Source organism: Stomoxys calcitrans, chromosome 1 (genome assembly GCF_963082655.1).
Source record: "Stomoxys calcitrans chromosome 1, idStoCalc2.1, whole genome shotgun sequence".
NCBI classification, from domain to species: Eukaryota; Metazoa; Arthropoda; class Insecta; order Diptera; family Muscidae; genus Stomoxys; species Stomoxys calcitrans.
This window is the reverse complement of record NC_081552.1, coordinates 134,178,901-134,198,955: the sequence shown is the minus strand read 5'-3', so window position 1 is coordinate 134,198,955 and position 20,055 is coordinate 134,178,901. Positions and strand designations below refer to the sequence as shown.

Below are 20,055 nucleotides of genomic sequence, written 5' to 3'. Positions count from 1 at the left end.
GGGAAAACAAGTAAAAGCGTGCTAAGTTCGGCCGGGCCGAATCTTATATACCCTCCACCATGGATCGCATTTGTCGAGTTCTTTTCCCGGCATCTTTTCTTAGGCAAAAAAGGATATAAGAAAAGAGTTGCTCTGCTATTAAAACGATATCAAGATATGGTCCGGTTCGGACCACAATTAAATTATATGTTGGAGACCTGTGTAAAATTTCAGCCAATTCGTATAAGAATTGCGCCCATTGGGGCTTACGAAGTAAAATAGAGAGAACGAATTATATGGGATCTGTATCGGGCTATAGACCGATTCAGACCATAATAAACACGTTTGTTGATGGTCATGAGAGAATCCGTCGTACAAAATTTCAGGCATATCAGATAATAATTGCGACCTCTAGGGGTCAAGAAGTCAAGATCCCAGATCGGTTTATATGGCAGCTATATCAGGTTATGAACCGATTTGAACCTTATTTGACACAGTTGTTGAAAGTAAAAATAAAATACGTCATGCAAAATTTCAGCCAAATCGGATAGGAATTGCGCCCTTTAGAAGCTCAAGAAGTCAAATCCCCAGATCTGTTTATATGACAGCTATATCAGGTTATTGACCGATTTCAACCATACTTGGCACAGTTGTTGGATATCATAACGAAATACTTCGTGCAAAAATTCATTCAAATCGGATAAGAATTGTGCCCTCTAGAGGCTCAAGAAGTCAAATCCCCAGATCTGTTTATATGACAGCTATATCAGGTTATGGACCGATTTCAACCATACTTGGCACAGTTGTTGGGTACCATAACAAAACACGTCGTGCGAAATTCCATTCCAATCGGATAAGAATTGCGCCGGCTAGCAAGATTGCTTGCAAATCTCGACAGTTGTGGGGGAAATCGTATAGGAGAAGATTAAATAAAAACAAGTAAAAGCGTGCGAAGTTCGGCCGGGCCGAATCTTATATACCCTCCACCATGGATCGCATTTGTCGAATTCTTTTCCGGGCATCTCTTCTTTGGGAAAAAAAGATATAAGAAAAGATTTCCTCTGTATTAGAGCGATATCAAGATATGGTCCGGTTTGGACCACAATTAAATTATATGTTGGAGGCCTGTGTAAAATGTCAGCCAATTCGAATAAGAATTGCGCCCTTTGGGGGCTCAAGAAGTAAAATAGAGAGATCGATTTATATGGAAGCTGTATCGGGCTATAGACCGGATAAGAATTGCGCACTCTAGAGGCTCAAGAAGTCAAGACCCAAGATCGGTTAATATGACAGCTATATCAGGTTATAGACCGATTTGACCCATTCTTGGCATAGTTGTTGGATATCATGACAAAACACGTCGAGCGAAATTTCATTCCAATCGGATAAGAATTGCGCACTCTAGACGCTCTAGAAATCGGTTTATATGACAGCTATATCAGGTTATGGACCGATTTGAACCATACTTAGCACAGTTGTTGGATATTATAACAAAACACGTCGTGCAAAATTTCATTCCAATCGGACAAGAATTGCACACTCTAGAGGCTCAAGAAGTCAAGACCCAAGATCGGTTTATATGGCAGCTATATCAGGTTATGGACCGATTTGAACCATACTTGGCACTGTTGTTGGATATCATAACAAAACACGTCGTGCCAAAATTCATTCAAATCGGATAAGAATTGCGCCCTCTAGAGGCTCAAGAAGTCAAGACCCAAGATCGGTTTATATGGCAGCTATATCAGGTTATAGACCGATTTAAACCATACATGGCACAGTTGTTGGATATCATAACAAAACACTTCGTGCAAAATTTCATTCTGATCGGATAAGAATTGCGCACGCTAGAAGCTCAGAAGTCAAGACCCAAGATCGGTTTATATGGCAGCTATATCAGGTTATGGACCGATTTGAACTATACTTCGCACAGTTGTTGGATATCATAGCAAAACACGTCGTGCAAAATTTCATTCCAATCGGATAAGAATTGCGCACTCTAGAGACTCAAGAAATCAAGACCCAAGATCGGTTTATATGGCAGCTATATCAAAACATGGACCGATATGGCCCATTTACAATACCAACCGACCTACACTAATAAGAAGTATTTGTGCAAAATTTCAAGCGGCTAGCTTTACTCCTTCGGAAGTTAGCGTGCTTTCGACAGACAGACGGACGGACGGACGGACAGACGGACGGACATGGCTAGATCGACATAAAATGTCGCGACGATCAAGAATATATATACTTTATGGGCTCTCAGACGAATATTTCGAGTAGTTACAAACAGAATGACGAAATTAGTATACCCCCCATCTTATGGTGGAGGGTATAAAAATCAAATTGTGTTTGTTTGAAGGTTTGTTTGTTTGTGTGTTCTTTATAGACTCAGAAACGGCTGAACCGATTTCTTGAAATTTTCACAGATGGTGCCGTGGTGAATATAGGGTACTACATTTTTTGATATCTGAAGGGGGGCGGACCCTTCCCCTTACCCTAATTTTCAGAAAGTGGGTATCAATTCTTGCTCTACCCCCCAATACCTTTCATTAAAAATCCACATTGACATGGTCGGTAAATATGCCCGATTTAGGGATGTTTTGGGGTTTGGGGTGGTCCCCCAAACACTAAACCCGGAATATATATCAGCAACGTACTCTATTCTCATATATCTATATATCATTTATTTGATCCCCATATTGCCATTGTCCTCAAAATTGGATATCAAATTCATTTTCTAATCTCATTTAAACTCCGTCAGAAAATATGTCCGGTTTGCGGTATTGACCCTAAAAACTATAAATATGTAGTTCCACTCTCTTTAAGACTCAAATTGTCTTGGTGAGCAAATACGTTATGGTGGTGGGACGTCCCCTAGACAGTTGGTCCGTAATGTTGATATCAGATACGTGGGCTACTCCCAAAAACCTTTAATTTGAGCCACATATTTCCATAGTCAGCAAACATGACCGGCTTGAGGGTGTTTTGGGGGATGGGCGGCCACTCAGTGAGTTGGCCTTGAAAATATATATCGGATTCGTGTTCCACTCTAAAAACCCTCTTTTTTGAGCCTCATATTGCAATAGTCAGCAAATACTTACAATTTGTTGTGGAGGTATGGTGGGCCCATAAACACTTTACCCGAATATTGGTATCAAATTCGTGCTTTACTCCCATTTGAGCCCCATATTGCTATGGTCGTAAATTTGTCCCCTTTGGGGGATGTTTTTGGTAAGAGGCGGCCGCCCAAACACTTGGTCCCATATTTGGATATCAGATTTGTATTCTACATTCAAATTCCTTTTATTTAAGCCCCATATTCCCATGGTCAGTAATTGGATATCGGATACGTTTTCTTATCTTAAATACCTTTAATTTGAGTCCCATATTGTCGTGATTGGTCTTATTTCTAGGGTACTATATGAGAGCACACAAAATTTCGCTTAAATCGCACCACCCATCTCCGAAATCTTGCGTTTCTGAAAATTAGGGTAAGGGGAAGGGTCCGCCCCACTTCAGATATCAAAAAATGTAGTACCCTATATTCACGGCACCATTATGCACCATCTGTGAAAATTTCAAGAAATCGGTTCAGCCGTTTCTGAGTCTATAAGGAACACACAAACAAACAAACCTCCAAACAAACACAATTTGATTTTTATACCCTCCACCATAAGATGGGGGTATACTAATTTCGTCATTCTGTTTGTAACTACTCGAAATATTCGTCTGAGACCCCATAAAGTATATGTATTCTTGATCGTCGCGACATTTTATGTCGATCTAGCCATGTCCGTCCGTCTGTCCGTCCGTCTGTCTGTCGAAAGCACGCTAACTTCCGAAGGAGTAAAGCTAGCCGCTTGAAATTTTGCACAAATACTTCTTATTAGTGTAGGTCGGTTGGTATTGTAAATGGGCCATATCGGTCCATGTTTTGATATAGCTGCCATATAAACCGATCTTGGGTCTTGATTTCTTGAGCCTCTAGAGTGCGCAATTCTTATCCGATTGGAATGAAATTTTGCACGACGTGTTTTGCTATGATATCCAACAACTGTGCGAAGTATAGTTCAAATCGGTCCATAACCTGATATAGCTGCCATATAAACCGATCTTGGGTCTTGACTTCTGAGCTTCTAGCGTGCGCAATTCTTATCCGATCAGAATGAAATTTTGCACGAAGTGTTTTGTTATGATATCCAACAACTGTGCCATGTATGGTTTAAATCGGTCTATAACCTGATATAGCTGCCATATAAACCGATCTTGGGTCTTGACTTCTTGAGCCTCTAGAGGGCGCAATTCTTATCCAATTTGAATGAACTTTGGCCCGTAGTATTTTGTTATGATATCCAACAACTGTGCAAAGTATGGTTCAAATCGGTTCATAACCTGATATAGCTGTCATATAAGTCGATCTGGGATCTTGACTTCTTGAGCCTCTAGAGGTCGCAATTATTATCCGATTTGCCTGAAATTTTGTACGACGGATTCTCTCATGACCATTAACATACGTGTTTATTATGGTCTTAATCGGTCTATAGCCCGATACAGCTCCCATATAAATCGATCTCTCTATTTTACTTCTTGAGGCCACAAAGGGCGCAAATTTTATTCGAATGGGCTGACATTTTACACAGGCCTCCAACATATAATTTAATTGTGGTCCAAACCCAAACAAGACTATATCTTGATATCGCTCTAATGGCAGAGCAAATCTTTTCTTATATCATTTTTTTGTCTAAAAAGAGATGCCGGGAAAAGAACTCGACAAATGCGATCCATGGTGGAGGGTATATAAGATTCGGCCCGGCCGAACTTAGCACGCTTTTACTTGTTACTTTTAAGGCATTTGCTTACCCATTTATCTATCTATCTTCTAAAAAATTTGCACAACGATTTACTCTATGGCCCAAAATGTGCGGATTTTGATCGAAATTCTGCATATCAAATTTAAGCAAATTTTAAATTATCATCATATCAAAAGGTCGGCTTCGCCAACGTTAGCCCGTCCTTGCTTGTTAACTTTGAAAGAGCTGTCCGGGATCTTGGAGCGTAAATCATCCACCAACTATTTTATGATAACATTTCAAGAAAAAATTGACGGGAACCAATTTTTCTTTTTCGATTCAGGAACCATTTTGGATTCAGGCGTAAATTGTGTCAAAGCACCACACCATGCGCACCAAGTAAAGCAAATCTATATTGATCGTTAATGTTGTTCGTCAAAATTCCTTCATTTAGCTGGGATATGTCGACATTTTGCGGTGCAATGGAGCCATCACGCCTTTGTCTTTTGCGTTCGTTTTCAGGGCTTTTGTTCTCGATGATGAGGCTTGTTAACTTTGAAAAAGCTGTCCGGGATCTTGGAGCGTAAATCATCCACCAACTATTTTATGATAACATTTCAAAGAAAAATTGACGGGAACCAATTTTTCTTTTTTGATTCAGGAACCATTTTGGATTCAGGCGTAAATTGTGTCAAAGCACCACACCATGCGCACCAAGTAAAGCAAATCTATATTGATCGTTAATGTTGTTCGTCAAAATTCCTTCATTTAGCTGGGATATGTCGACATTTTGCGGTGCAATGGAGCCATCACGCCTTTGTCTTTTGCGTTCGTTTTCAGGGCTTTTGTTCTCGATGACATCGTAATCCTACTTCCAAGACATCGTAATCCATGACGGGGGTAAGAATCCTGGAATCGCGTTTGCAAACTATGCATTTGGTGACTGGAGAGATATATTTTATTCTTAATTTGCTGATAAAAAATTAAAACAAATTAAAAAAACTTGCAGTGAAAAAAGTCTGCTGGGAAAAGTCTAGGGTTATTTTCTAAAATTACTGCAAAAAGGAAAGAGGATTGATTAACTGCAGATGACAAATGTCTGCGGGTGTGCGTTGCTGGATTGATGTTGTTCAAAAAGCGAGGTGGGGAGAACGACGTAAATCAATTCAGGTTGCCGCTCAACGAATTTTTTCTTCAATTTTTTTTATTGGTCGTCTTGTTGTCTGTTGCAATGTATTGGCAATATTAAAAGCCTTCTTACCAAGGTCATATCGGCCACCTTGTAACTTCTGAAAGTTTGACAAGGGATGCCTCTACCGTCTTTATGTGTTTCTTCTGAAGTACCTCATAAATGTATGGGACACATGTGAGTATATTTTGAACTTCTGAAGTTTTAAGCAGTAATAAGTAATAAGTACTAACCGTGGTAGACGAGTACTAACCAAGACAAGTAATGGCACTCAATGTTAAAAATATATAAACATGGAAATCGGAGATCCGGTCTTACGGGTGCAAAGCAAGGAATGGTATGAGGCCTGGAAGTCGCCCTCTTTTCCCACTGAGATAATGCCAGGGCCAGCATTAGTTTGGATGAGTTTTGACATGATGGGTAAATATGTCGGTTTTTGCGGATAGGTTCGTCACCCAGACACTTGGCCCTTAAAGTAAATTTAAGGTTCGTGCTCTACTCTCAAATACTATTTATATGAGCCCCATATTACAATGGTCGATAAATACAAACCCATGGAACAATGGATATCAAACTTTTGTGTTTAGGTTACTATAAGAGTGCACAAAATTGTTCACTTCATCGCACCAGCCATCTTCGAGTACAGAGAGAACCACCGCTGAAAAATTTTCTGATGTTCACGCCGGAATTTGAACCCAGGTGTTCGGCGTCGTAGGCGCACATGTTTGAAAAAGTGGAACTGAAACTCTTAAATTACGTAGATTCTCACATACAACGTACTGAGACAAAAGTAAGCGGAATGGATGAACGATTACAGAAATTAGAAACTGGATGTGCAGAAATACTAGCATGAAAAATATAAAAAATCTTAAAGTATATCTGGTAAAACAAGAAAACTTGGCGGTCTCATGCAATCTTCGTGTTAATGGCAGAGAATTTGAATCAGATTTTTAATGGTATATGCGCGGCACTGAATATAGCAACACCGTCATATAAATCCATATAGTCTTGCAGTGTAAGAAGGAGATTAACGCCTTCTCTGAGGATGGCAAAATGCACATCTTTGGATGCCGGGCCATAACGGAGTAAGGGGGAATGAAAGGGCAGACGATTTGGCGGTGAAGGCCAGAGGACTGCCGTCAATAAACTTGGTTAACTGGAAGCCTTTCGGGTCGACGCATTCAGATTTAAGGGCGTGGGCGACGAACGCACAGGTAATGCTGAAAGGAGCTAAGAAGGGGGTCAGTATAGCATTTGGTATAGTAACGGGTCATATAGAACTACGAGCTCACTTATGCAAAATCGGTGTGGCAAGGGATAGAATGTGTAGGGCATGTGGAGAAGATGATACGACGTTGGGCATTTCCAGTCATTGTCCGGCTTTCGCGCCTAAGACACCGGTACTTAAGTGGAGACATAATACCAGACATGAACCAATTTAGGGGTGTGTTATGGAAAACTATTAAGGATTTTGTAAGAAGAACGGAATTCCTAACTTAAAATTTTCATTTTCGAAGTTACTTTTTAATTTGTTGAGCGCACAGCAAACCGATTGCTGTGTGTATATCTATAGTTGCATGGACGGGATTAATATCCGCACCTAGCCTTTTTTTCATCCTAATTTAACCTAACCATGTAAAGTCATCTTTAAATCTGAACAAAACGAGAAAACGGAATTAATGTTTGTTGAAATTGCCATCATACGTCAATGCATTTTCTTTTTATATTATTTATTTATATTATTTTATGCATATATGCACAGTATAGACCAAATTGTCGTGTACCGTATGAATCCATCTTTGATGCAATTCTTGATCTTTCTGTTCATTACGATGATGTAATAATAGCTGACGCAATTCCAATCTGTTAAAGGAGAAAAAAACTTATAGAACCCCAACCCATTATACAATACAACTACTGCAAACAGCCTGATTGATATTTTTCTTGTTTCGAAGTCAGATAATTTACTGTAATACGATCAGCATAGCGTCCCCTCTTTTTCTAAGCACGATCTTATATTTCTAAAATATAATGCCGTGTACACATTAGAATAAAAAAAGCAAGTTATATCATATATAATATAAATTATAATGCACTTGTCTGCGAAATACACAACATAGATTGGAGCAGAATATATGATTTTTATTAAACTGATGAAATTGGAAAATTCCGCGTGGTTACAGATTCGAAATAAAGTGGAAAACAATAAGAGAAATTGGCATCGGGTCCAGTCCACCAGACGAAATTGAAGCAAATTCTGATGAAGTGAACGCATACTTTCATTCATAAAATCTACCTTGCCGAATACACTGTCATATATTACATACTTATTCAACACCATTTTAACGACTGGCAAATATCCATCCACATGGAAACATTCAAAAGTAATACCAGTGCCGAAATCAAAAAATGCAATCAAATTAGTATATACTTTAACGAGTATAGCCTCTTATCCAGCAAACAGTCTGGCTTCAAGCTATGACACAGCTGCGTTACTGCCATAATCCGTATTGCAGATATCAGATCAAGTATTGATGACGGACAGGTATCAATCAAAAGCATTTAACAGTGTTAACCATGATGAACTGTGCTCAAAACTCATTGATCATTTTTACTTTTCTGACTCTGCTGTGTTGTTAGTTAAAAACTACCGCGATTTTGTTACTTTTGCATAAAATAATATGAAAAATGCCCGGAATATCTGTATCGAAAGGTGCATTTGGGGAGAACAACTCGCATAGCATTGGTGCCTCAATATCGCCTGCAGTTAACAAAATGACAATATCTTACTAACGCAATCCGTTTATGGAACACCCTGCCCTCATCAATTCAATGAATTGACAACGTGAATTCATTTAAAAAAGCTTTTATATAATCTTACTACTGAGAAAGTCAAAAAAATTTTTTATATTGTGACCATCTATCATTCGTTGTCCTTCGGGCCTTGTCCTGAAAAGAAAACTATTGCTTTGATTATATTTTACATAATGTATTTAGTTATACAAAATAAAGCTTAATTTTGATAAATGCGTACTTTATCACAAAAAAGTGTGGCAGATTGGCCAAACGAATGCATGATTTTTGTCACCATGTGTTTGCTACAGAAAATATCGCCTGAGGTACATACTGGGCTTAAGGGGCAAATATTGCACCATAGCAAAAAAACCCCTTGGTCGAAGCAGGGAACGACTTTTATACTTTTTTCCCCTTCAAAGTCGATTATTCGACATCCCAGTTCGACAGTATTGGTAACGAAGTATTGGTAACTGCCTTTGCATACGCATACGCATGTGCCTGCAAAGGCAGTTACCAATACCTCCACACAAATGTAAACACCATTTCAAAATAACATTGTGTGTCATTGGCACGATGTCATGCACCTCCCATTGCTCGATATACGCCTGATGAAGGGCCTGCAAAATATGTCCATTTACGAGCCCTACAAAAGCAGTGCGCTGCAACAGCACCAATTAAATAATGGCTGCTGTTAAAGCTGTTTTTGCAGCACTGCGAAAAATGGAATATTTGCATAACCTAAAAAGCAAAAAATAGAAAAAATTTTTTTTTAATTTTAGGCAATCTTATTTTGCGTGTTAATTATTATTTTTAGACCCCTTCAACATTTTTTGAAGTCCACTTTTTGCTGTCAGCGTGATTAGAACTCAGGTTCCTTCAAATGTAAAGCGCATACTCTAGCAACTCAGCCACCACACAGTTAATGTAATGAACGGCAAAAGGTTTACTTTAACTTAACAACAAAATACAACAACATATCCCATGATTGCAGTTTGCAGGCAGACGTAGGTGCATGCAATACGCCAAGGGAAAAAATGCTCATGTACTATCCAATTCCTTTTCTACCGCAAACCCAAGTTCGATTCCCACGGCCGGCCATTTTTTTTCTTTAAATTATTTTTAGAAAATTCGGCGCAATTTTTTATGTATTTCTCATTTAACATTTTTTTTAAAAGTGATTTCTACGCTTTTTTATATTTTAATTTCTTGTTTTTATACCCTCCACCATAAGATGGGGGGTATACTAATTTCGTCATTCTGTTTGTAAATACTCGAAATATTCGTCTGAGACCCCATAAAGCATATATATTTTCTTGATCGTCGCGACATTTTATGTCGATCTAGCCATGTCCGTCCGTCCGTTTGTCTGTCGAAAGCACGCTAACTTCCGAAGGAGTAAAGCTAGCCGCTTGAAATTTTGCACAAATACTTCTTATTAGTGTAGGTCGGTTGGTATTGTAAATGGCTTGACTTCTTGAGCCTCTAGAGTGCGCAATTCTTATCCGATTGGAATGAAATTTTGCACGACGTGTTTTGCTATGATATCCAACAACTGTGCCAAGTATAGTTTAAATCGGTCCATAACCTGATATAGCTGCCATATAAACCGATCTTGGGTCTAGACTTCTAGAGCCTCTAGAGTGCGCAATTCTTATCCGATTGGAATGAAATTTCGCTCGACGTGTTTTGTCATGATATCCAACAACTATGCCAAGAATGGGTCAAATCGGTAAATAACCTGATAAAGCTGTCATATAAACCGATCTTGGGTCTTGACTTCTTGAGCCTCTAGAGGGCGCAATTCTTATCCGATTTGAATGAATTTTGGCACGACGTGTTTTGTTATGATATCCAACAACTGTGCCAAGTATGGTTCAAATCGGCTCATAACCTGATATAGCTGTCATATAAACCGATCTGGGATCTTGACTTCTTGAGCCCGATTTGCCTGAAATTTTGTACGACGGATTCTCTCATGACCATCAACATACGTGTTTATTATGGTCTGAATCGGTCTATAGCCCGATACAGCTCCCATATAAATCGATCTCTCTATTTTACTTCTTGAGCCCCCAAAGGCCGCAATTCGTATTCGAATTGGCTGACATTTTACACAGGCCTCCAACATATAATTTAATTGTGGTCCAAACCGGACCATATCTTGATATCGCTCTAATAGCAGAGGAAATCTTTTCTTATATCCTTTTTTGCCTAAGAAGAGATGCCCGGAAAAGAACTCGACAAATGCGATCCATGGTGGAGGGTATATAAGATTCGGCCCTTAGCACGCTTTTACTTGTTAGTATTTAGAACGCACAACAAGCCAATAACTGGCTTAGGTGTATGTCCATAGTTGCATGGGGCGGATAAATATCCGCATCATCTTTTAATCCTTACCTAGGCAACCATCATATTTTTCCTAGTTATACCTACATGCCAAATTTTAGACCTGTAGCTCCATCTATAAAAAAAAAAGTACCAAATTGTACCAATTTTGGTACCAACATGTTTAAATTTTAAAGAGATCATTTAGACATCTAACATATTTTGCCTACTTGTGCCTACTTGTCAATTTTCAGACCTCTAGCTCAATCTGTAAAGAAAGTTCCAAATTTCGAGTCGTGAATAGATTATTTAGTCACCCATCAAATATTTCCTAGTTGTTCCTACATGCCAAATTTTAGACCTCTAACTCCATCTGTAAAGAAAGTACCAAATGGTACCAATTGCGGTACTAAACCTACGTTTTTTCCCATTACCAGTACTATTTTTCCATTGCTTTTTTCATCCTCATTATTTTGTAGCAGAGGTCGTTTAAGACAAATTTGTAAATAGTTGGTACTTTTTTTATACCTAAATGTAAAAATTTCCAAAAACTCTTCTAAAAAAATAGTGTTACAGCACTGAAAGTTCTATTTCTCCCACTTCCGGTACTATTTTGGAAGATTTTTTTCACTATTCCAATTTTTCAAGAGCTTTTTAATTTGAGCCCAAAATCATTCTCCCACCACTTTCCGTTCACACTGCACAAACATGCACCATTTCGTAATATAGCGCCAAATCCAATCTTATTCCGCGTCTACGGCCTAAGACCAACATTCAATCCCATGGCAGCCGGTTGTACACACCGGATTGACCCGATGGAATCCTCTTCGGCAAGAGCTGCCACCTCAGTGTACGTGTTGGTCTTTTTTCGTCATGGGAGAGGCACATCCCGATAAATGGCCAGGCTTACAACCCCGACATAAGTGGGTTGCTATCTGGCCATAATCGTCTATTTCTAGGGGATTTTAATGCGCATCACACGTCATGGCATTCTCCCCTAGGTAACGACCAGCGTGGCATAGCTTTGGCAGAGCCGATAGATAGCTCCACGTTTTGCACAGTGAATGAGGATGCCCCACTAGGATTACGAGGAGGTGCAGCAGCTCGCCAGACATCTCAATTGCATCCCCTGATCTCCTAAGTGACGTATCCTGGCAAGCCGTCATCTCTTTGGGGTCAGACCACCTCCCCATAATTCTCACATCGACCGACCATCCGACTTCATAACCTCTGAGCGCCGGACGTTTATCAATTATAAGAAGGCCGATTGGACTGGCTTCAGAGAGTATACCAATCGCCGCTTCAGTGAACTGCCACCCCCCTCTGATGTGCTTGTGGCCGAGAGGAAATTCCGAGACATCATTAACGCAGCAGCCAAGTGAGACCCAATTTCCCGGCGCAAGCAGTGGTACTCGCAGACGAGCGTGATGGGATTCGTGCTATGGACCCCGCTAACCCCAGAATCAGCGAGCTGAATCTGGAAATAAACAGGGTAGTAAACGAACATAAGCGGAATTTGTGGCTGGAACACTTGGAGCATTGTACCTTAGGCACCGGTGTAGGCAAACTGTGGGCCACTGTTAAGTTACTCTCGAACCCCGGTAGACGGGATGACAGGACCTCAGTCATTTTTGGCGAGATAACCGTGACTGATCCGAAGAGATGCGCCAGGTTGTTCAACCGTCAATTTATTGTGCATCCCGAAAGAGACAGGGCAAGGAGTAGAGCCATTCGCCATATTCGTGGTCTCCGAGCCGATGAACAGCCATCACAATTTACCGTGGGCGAAGTTACGAATGTCATCCGTGGCGCCAAATTTTATAAGGCGTTGCGCTCCGACGGAATCTCTACATTGATGTTGAAGAATCTGGATTTACCTGGAGTTGAGTATCTTACCACTGTCCTCAACCTGTCATTAAACACTCTTATAGTTCCCGATGTCTGGAAGATGGGCAGAGTGATCCCGCTACTGAAGCCTGGAAAAGACCCGAGTTTGGGGGAGTCGTACAGACCGATCTCCCTTCTCTCACCAGTGGCAAAGACGCTTGAGGCATTATTCCTCCCGAGCCTCGTAGGAGAATTTCCATTCGCCGAGCATCAACATGGATTTCGGAGACTGCACAGCACAACAACAGCTTTGCACGACATCACCACACACATTTGCCGTGGCTTCAATCAGCCCAGGCCATGTGATAGGACGGTCCTCGTGGCACTGGACCTATCGAAGGCATTCGAAACGGTCAGCCATGCCAAATTATTTGAGGACATCGCCAACACGTCCCTCCAGGCCTGAAACGATGGGTCGCGAATTATCTGTGTGGTCGCCAGTCATTTGTGGAATTTAGGGATATGAAGTCGAAACACCGTAGAGTGAGTGAAACAGGGAGTTCCCCAAGGTGGGGTGATATCTCCGGCACTGTTTAACCTCTACCTATCCTCCATTCCACCCCCTGCAGACGGCATAGAGATCGTATCATATGCGGACGATTGTACGATCATGGCATCAGGCCCCCCACCCATTGATGACATCTGCGATAGGTTGAACGTCTACCTCAACGAACTTGCCTCATATTTCGCTGCAAGAAATCTGAAGATATCCGCCACCAAATCTTCAGCCACACTGTTCACTACAAATACGCGTGAGACGAATACTGAGCTGACTGTGATGGTCGATGGAGAAATGATTCCGACCATCAAGTGACCCAAAATACTTGGCGTCACATTTGACAGCCCTTACACATTCTCCCCACATGCCACAGCAATCTGCAAAAAAGTCAAAAGTAGAAACAAGGTCCTCAAGTCACTTGCTGGCAGCACTTGGGGTGCAGACAAAGAAACCTTGTTGACCACGTACAAAGCAATTGGCCAGTATGTTGTAAGTTATGCAGCGCCAGTGTGGTCTCAGCTTTGTGACACGCAGTGGAATAATAATCAGATCTGTCAGAATGCCGCCCTCCGAACTGCGACGGGCTGTCTCCTCAGTTCTCATGTGGACCACCTCCATCAGGAGACAAAGATCCTACCAGTGCGAAGACATAACTAATTGCTGTCTAACAATACATTTTGGGCTGCTATCGCAGAAACCATCCAAATCATCATCTTGTAGATAGATATCCACAGCCCAGAAGCCTTAAGGTAGATCTACATGATCTAGAGCGCGAGGTTCAGCGCTACAAGAGAGAGAGAGAACCTCTAGATCAAGCGGACACGGTAGCAGATGCGGTAAATGGCTACCGGGTGAATGTAGTCCTTGGATAATGACCGCCCCCCATTGCACCCGAAGAAATCGACCTCCCCGGCAAACCAGAGTGGTTCTGGCTCAATTACGTTCCGGCAGATGCAGCCGCCTCAATTCCCACAGAGCTAGGATTGATGCCGAAGTGCAAGATGTATGTCCCGATTGTAACCGGGGACCGCACGATACACGTCACCTGTTTAACTGCCCGGCCAGTCCCACTCGACTCAGACCCAGATCCCTGTGGACGCAACCCATCTTAGTCGCAGAGTTCCTGGGTCTTGACACTCAACAGAATCAAACAGACGAAAGATAGAACACAATAAACTGCTACAACAACAACAACCAACATTCGTGCAAAATTTCATAATTCTAGCTTAAGCCTTTTAGGTTGGGCAGTGATCAATCAGTCAATAAATCATGCTTTGTTTTTATATACAGCGTAGAAGAGAATAATAAAATTAATGTGCATTGGATAATTATGAGCTTAAATTGAGGCATGTTTACTGCCCTACTTTAAGAAATGAAGGAGCAGTGAGTATCGCATCTTTTGGAGCCGGTAAGCAGGCATATTAAAACAACAATTTTGTGAAGTTGTGTGGGTAGGGGTAAGAGCATTTTCGCTCATGCATATTTTGAAAAGTTGGGCCTGATGGTGGATTGACTCCAAAAAGAGATATATTTATATGCCTTCATGTTGGGAGCGATATGTAATTCCGCCGCTGGGATTTTAAGACAGCTAAAGTCGATTCCACTTTTCGACTTTTTTACAGAAAGTCGACTAATCTATTAGTCGAAAGTCGATTTTAAGATGCCTAGCGTGTTGTTCACGCAATAACATTGAGTGTGAACATCTTTAGGGACAGTAAACTGGCCATCAGGGCAATAACAATAAGGATGGTAAGCTCCCGAAGTCTTGGCGTGTAAGAAGGAGTTTATCGCCTTCTCCGAGAATGGCACGATCCACATTGTTTGGGTGCTGGGCCATAGCGGTGGAAGGGAAAATAAGAGAGCAGATGATTTTGGAATAAAGGGCAGAGGATTGCCGTCAACAAACTTGAGAGCCGAAGCCTTTCGGAGCGACACAGTCCAAGTTAAGGGCGTGGGTGACGAATGCGCATTTAATACGACGAAAATCCTATGAGAAGATCCGGATCGTGACAAGACATGGCTATTACTGAAAGGATTAGCTTTCAGCATCATAAGTGGACATTTAAGCTTTGAAATCACTTAGCCGAAATAGGTGCGCCAAGTGAAAGCATTTGTAGGGCATTTGGGGAAATGATGAGATGTTGGAGAATTTCCCATGTTGTAGCCCGGCTTTCCTGGCTAACAGAAACCGGCACATATGACCCGACTTAGGGGAGTGGAATAGATAACAATTAAACATTTTGTTAGTAGCATGGAATTCCTGGCTTAGGTTTTTCGAGGTTACTTTTTAATACTTTAGTGGACAGTTTACCTCTTATATTCGTTAATGACAATATTCCAAAATTTCTACAAGTTTTTCTTTGACGGCAAAAAAAAGGATCCACAATATTGTTATTGTCGAATTCATTTACCATTAAAACTGTAAATGTACAAAAAAAAATCAAATTTTTTAATTTATTTATTTTGGTGCTTCTATAATTTCCGGGAATTTTGTTTATGACTGCTGTTAGTTTTTCCAATTAATAAATACAGTTTTCGCACATACTCCAGCGCTTCGTTTTTTTGGTTTCTAATAAAAATATTGATATTTATGAACATTTACCTACGCGAAATATAAAAATTGTACTTGCAAACAATTTTTTTTAATGTGCATATGTTTTTAAGTTTTTCGTTTTCGCATTTTTAAAATAGTACAACAAAAGTTCTGGTTTCTTCAGACGTTTAAACTCAAACGACTTCGTCACGTTTCACATGTTTCAGGTACAGCTAGATTATTTTATTAATATACAAAACAAAGTTTTTGTCAGTTGGCGGTTTATACGACACGGTCTGCTAAGATGTCCTCTACAAAATAAGGTATTTAAATTTTAAACGAGAGAGAGAAAGAAAAAATTTTAAAGTATTAAATACCTTTCACATTTTCACTCGAAATTCTTCATATCCGGCAAGAAAAATCGAAACTAAATTTAATTAAAAATGTTCGTTCGACCGCTATTTTATTATTTCGATAGACGGAAGTTAGGACCGTATATATACTTCATAGGGTCGGAGACCAATATTTCGAACGGAGATTACGAAATTACAAGATTTGTATACCCATGGGGATGTATCATATCAACCACCATATAAAAATGTGGAACGCGAATACCACTTTAATTATTATTTAGCTTTTACGGAGTGTTATGCACTAAATTACTAAAATTATTTTTTCCTTCAAAGGGAGTAGAGGTATATTAGATTAGAAGTTACAAAAACAAATTGCGCAATCAACAGATCTTTGAACATAGAAGTAGCCACTACGTGTCCATGTAGATGTTTTGATAGTTGGATATTCTATAATTATCTATATTATTGCTTTGGTAGTGTCTACTTGACTATCGTCGTTCCCGGCTTCCTAGGGCAAAGGAGACTAATTGATCGTATGTTGAACCCTCTGGGTTCAAAGAAAAAAACACATATCTGTTCAAAAATATTAGATAAACCTCTCACATTTGTTTTGGCTCATTGCAAAATACTCTAATTTCATTTAAGATGTTATATAACTAACCTGTTTATACTTCTCTCGTTAATAGGAACGATATCAATTAAATCAGAAATTGAGAACTTGTAAATTAATTTAATTCCATAAGAAATAGCAATTAACTTAGGAAAGACCCGTATAGCACACGATCTATAATGTATCATAGTCCAGATATGGAATTTCCCATTGAATAAAAACAATTCCAAGTAGTTATAATTATATGAAGTTCCGGTTACAATTATAAGTGACTTGGGCGTGTGTCAAATACAGCACATCTAATCTAATGTGATTTACCGTCTATAACTAGATTTGCTCCGAATATATAAAGTATGGGTCTTACCTTATTTTGTTTTGCAATATCCAACGCTTCCTTTTTGCTACGTAGTGCGCAATCTTCCAATGTTTCGGCAGCTTCAAACATGCCCTGTCTTCTATAAAGTGCTCCTAAATTTTTCAAAGTTGTAGTGACAGTTGGAGAATCGACTTTCGCAGCTTTATGCCATCCACCGTACTCTCCATAAGGCGTATTTTCGCGATTATCATATTTATGCTCCTCTCTTTCTTCAGCAACCTAGACGAAAAAAATTATTTTTGTAATCAGTGAGTCATTCTAGCATATAGCTATATAAAGAAGAATTTTCATAACATATAGTTTTGTGCAAAGTTGTTACAATAGATAGTCGATGAAGAGGAAACAATAGAACATTGTGTGTACCTGTTCCGCAAAGGCAAAAAAAGGTTAAAAATTGGCATGTTTACTAAGGATGTGGTATCACAATGGACTAAAATGTCAAAGTAAGTTTAATTGCAACTTTCATTAAAACCATACCTGATTATTTCTAAAATTAATTTAAATCGCTGTGAAATTATGTCAAACATACAGCGGTCAAAAAAAGTATTCATCATTCAATGTTTTTTTTTTAATAAGTCTACAAAAGACAATTGGAATAAAAACATATTAAACTAATGATGCAGTAGTGCTTGTGTGATATATATGTACACAATTTCATTGTTTTTAAAGAAAAAAATAGTATTTATTGGAACAAAAAGGGCCATTTTACAGCTGAACACAAAAAATTAAACAAAAAAAGTATTCATCATTGCAAAAAAACAAAAAAATAAATAACATAATTTAAAAAAATTAATACTTTGTTATTCGACCACCGCGTCTTATAACTTCTTTTAAACGGTTTGACATCGATTGGACTAATTTAGCGGTTATATTTTGGTCTATATTAGTCCATTCCTCCATTATCACCTGTTGCATTTGACTCTTGCTCGAAAAATTGCGCGTTCTCAATTTGCCTTCGAGATGTTCCCAAAGATGTTCAATTGGGTTCAAGTCGGGACTTTGAGGAGGAGTTTTAATGACTTTGGGGCAGTTATACAGCATCCACATCTTGGTATTTAAAGCAGAATGTTTGGGGTCATTATCTTGATAATATTGAAAGTTATTACCAAGCCCAAGTTTTACAGCACTATCTTTTAAATTCCTCTTTAAAATGTCAATGTAATACTTATGATCCATTACTCCATTAATAATTTCAAGATTTCCCGCTCCTGAAGCCGCCATACACTCCCAAACCATTAAACCACCTCCACCATGTTTTACAGTAGCAACTGTGTTTCGTTCTTCAAGCTCTGTATTTGGTTTTCTGTACACTATGACCTTTCCATCGCACCCAAAAAGATTAAACTTGCTCTCGTCTGCAAAAATGACTGTTTTCCAAAATGATTCGGGCTGTTTTACATACATTTTTGCGAAGTTTAGCCTTTTCACTCGGTTTATTTTATTTATAAAGGGCTTCTTACGTGCAGTTCTTCCTCTGTAACTATGCCTTTTGAGTGTATTTCGAATTGTTTGTGTAGTAACTTCCTTCCCTAAATATTCCATAGTGTTTTTACGAAGAATGGTCGCATTTGTCTTCGGAGTTTTCTGAACTTGCCGCACTAGCCAACGCACATCTCCAACTGAAAGTGCTTTTGGTCGACCAGATCTTGGTTTATTGTCAACAGTTTTCGTTTCTGTCCACTTTCTGATGATGGATTATATAGTAGATCGTGGTCTATTTAATATTTCACTGATAGTTTTTTGAGTTAAACCATTCCTGTGGTGTTTTATTATCAAAACTTTTACCTCATCAGAAACCTCGTTTTGCTTACGACCCATTTTGACAAAAACTATATTTTCAATGAAATTAAATATTTGCTGTCAAGGGCAAAGCCTCCTTTACTAAATAAAACAGAAAAGGGGGATTCCCAAATAATATTTGAATTTGACTTTGATGATAGCACATCAATGATGAATACTTTTTTTGTTCTGTTTTTGGTGTTATTATATAAAATTGCATTTTTTGCGCTAATTAAATTTATTTTTTGAATTTATTTTAAAACATATTACGAAAAATAAACTATTGCATAAAACTGCATTATTTGTTTACTTTAAATTTTCTTCAATTGCCCAAAATAAGTGAATTTATTATCAATTTTGCTAATGATGAATACTTTTTTTGACCGCTGTACATCTTTTCAAATTCTAACGGTCGATATCTTCACAGGGTTATCTTCATATAGGGTAAGCATAGTTCTGAAGATATCGGCTATAGGTTTAGCTGTCAATTAACTATTGACTAAAATAATAAGGCAGGGATTGTGATCGCAATCACAGTTCCGATCCCGGGAATTCCCGGGAAAATTAACTTCATTAAAATAACTCAATTGTTCAGGAAAAACGGGATGTTAACAGTCGCTTGGGCTATATCTACCTGTAGACATATTGTGTGGGTGTTTAAAGTTATAATTGCGATTAGATATCACATTTTAATTAAATCTAATAAAATTGTATCCAGCTTTACTCCGGTGGATGAGAGGCTAGCCACAACCCGCATAAAAGCCAAATTCTTCAACATAAGCCTTATTTGTGTCCATGCCCCGACGGAAGACAAAGACGAGCAGTCCAAGGATATTTTCTACGAGCGCCTAGAGAGAGAATATGGCCGCTGCCCCGCTCATGATATTAAAATTGTTCTGGGAGATTTTAATGCAAAGATAGGGAAGGAAGACATTT

At 39.2% G+C, this 20,055-nt stretch overlaps 1 protein-coding gene across 3 annotated transcripts in view; it reads right to left on the bottom strand.

The window, feature by feature from the left end:
• The window catches only part of LOC106092641 (kinesin light chain), a 220,157-nt gene that overhangs the window by 16,986 nt on the left and 183,116 nt on the right, over nucleotides 1-20,055 (bottom strand). For all 3 annotated transcript variants that reach the window (XM_059361248.1, XM_059361246.1, XM_059361247.1), the window contains one exon: nucleotides 17,329-17,559. In XM_059361248.1, the coding sequence (XP_059217231.1) occupies nucleotides 17,329-17,559 (231 nt within the window). The remainder of the gene's footprint in view (nucleotides 1-17,328; nucleotides 17,560-20,055) is intronic.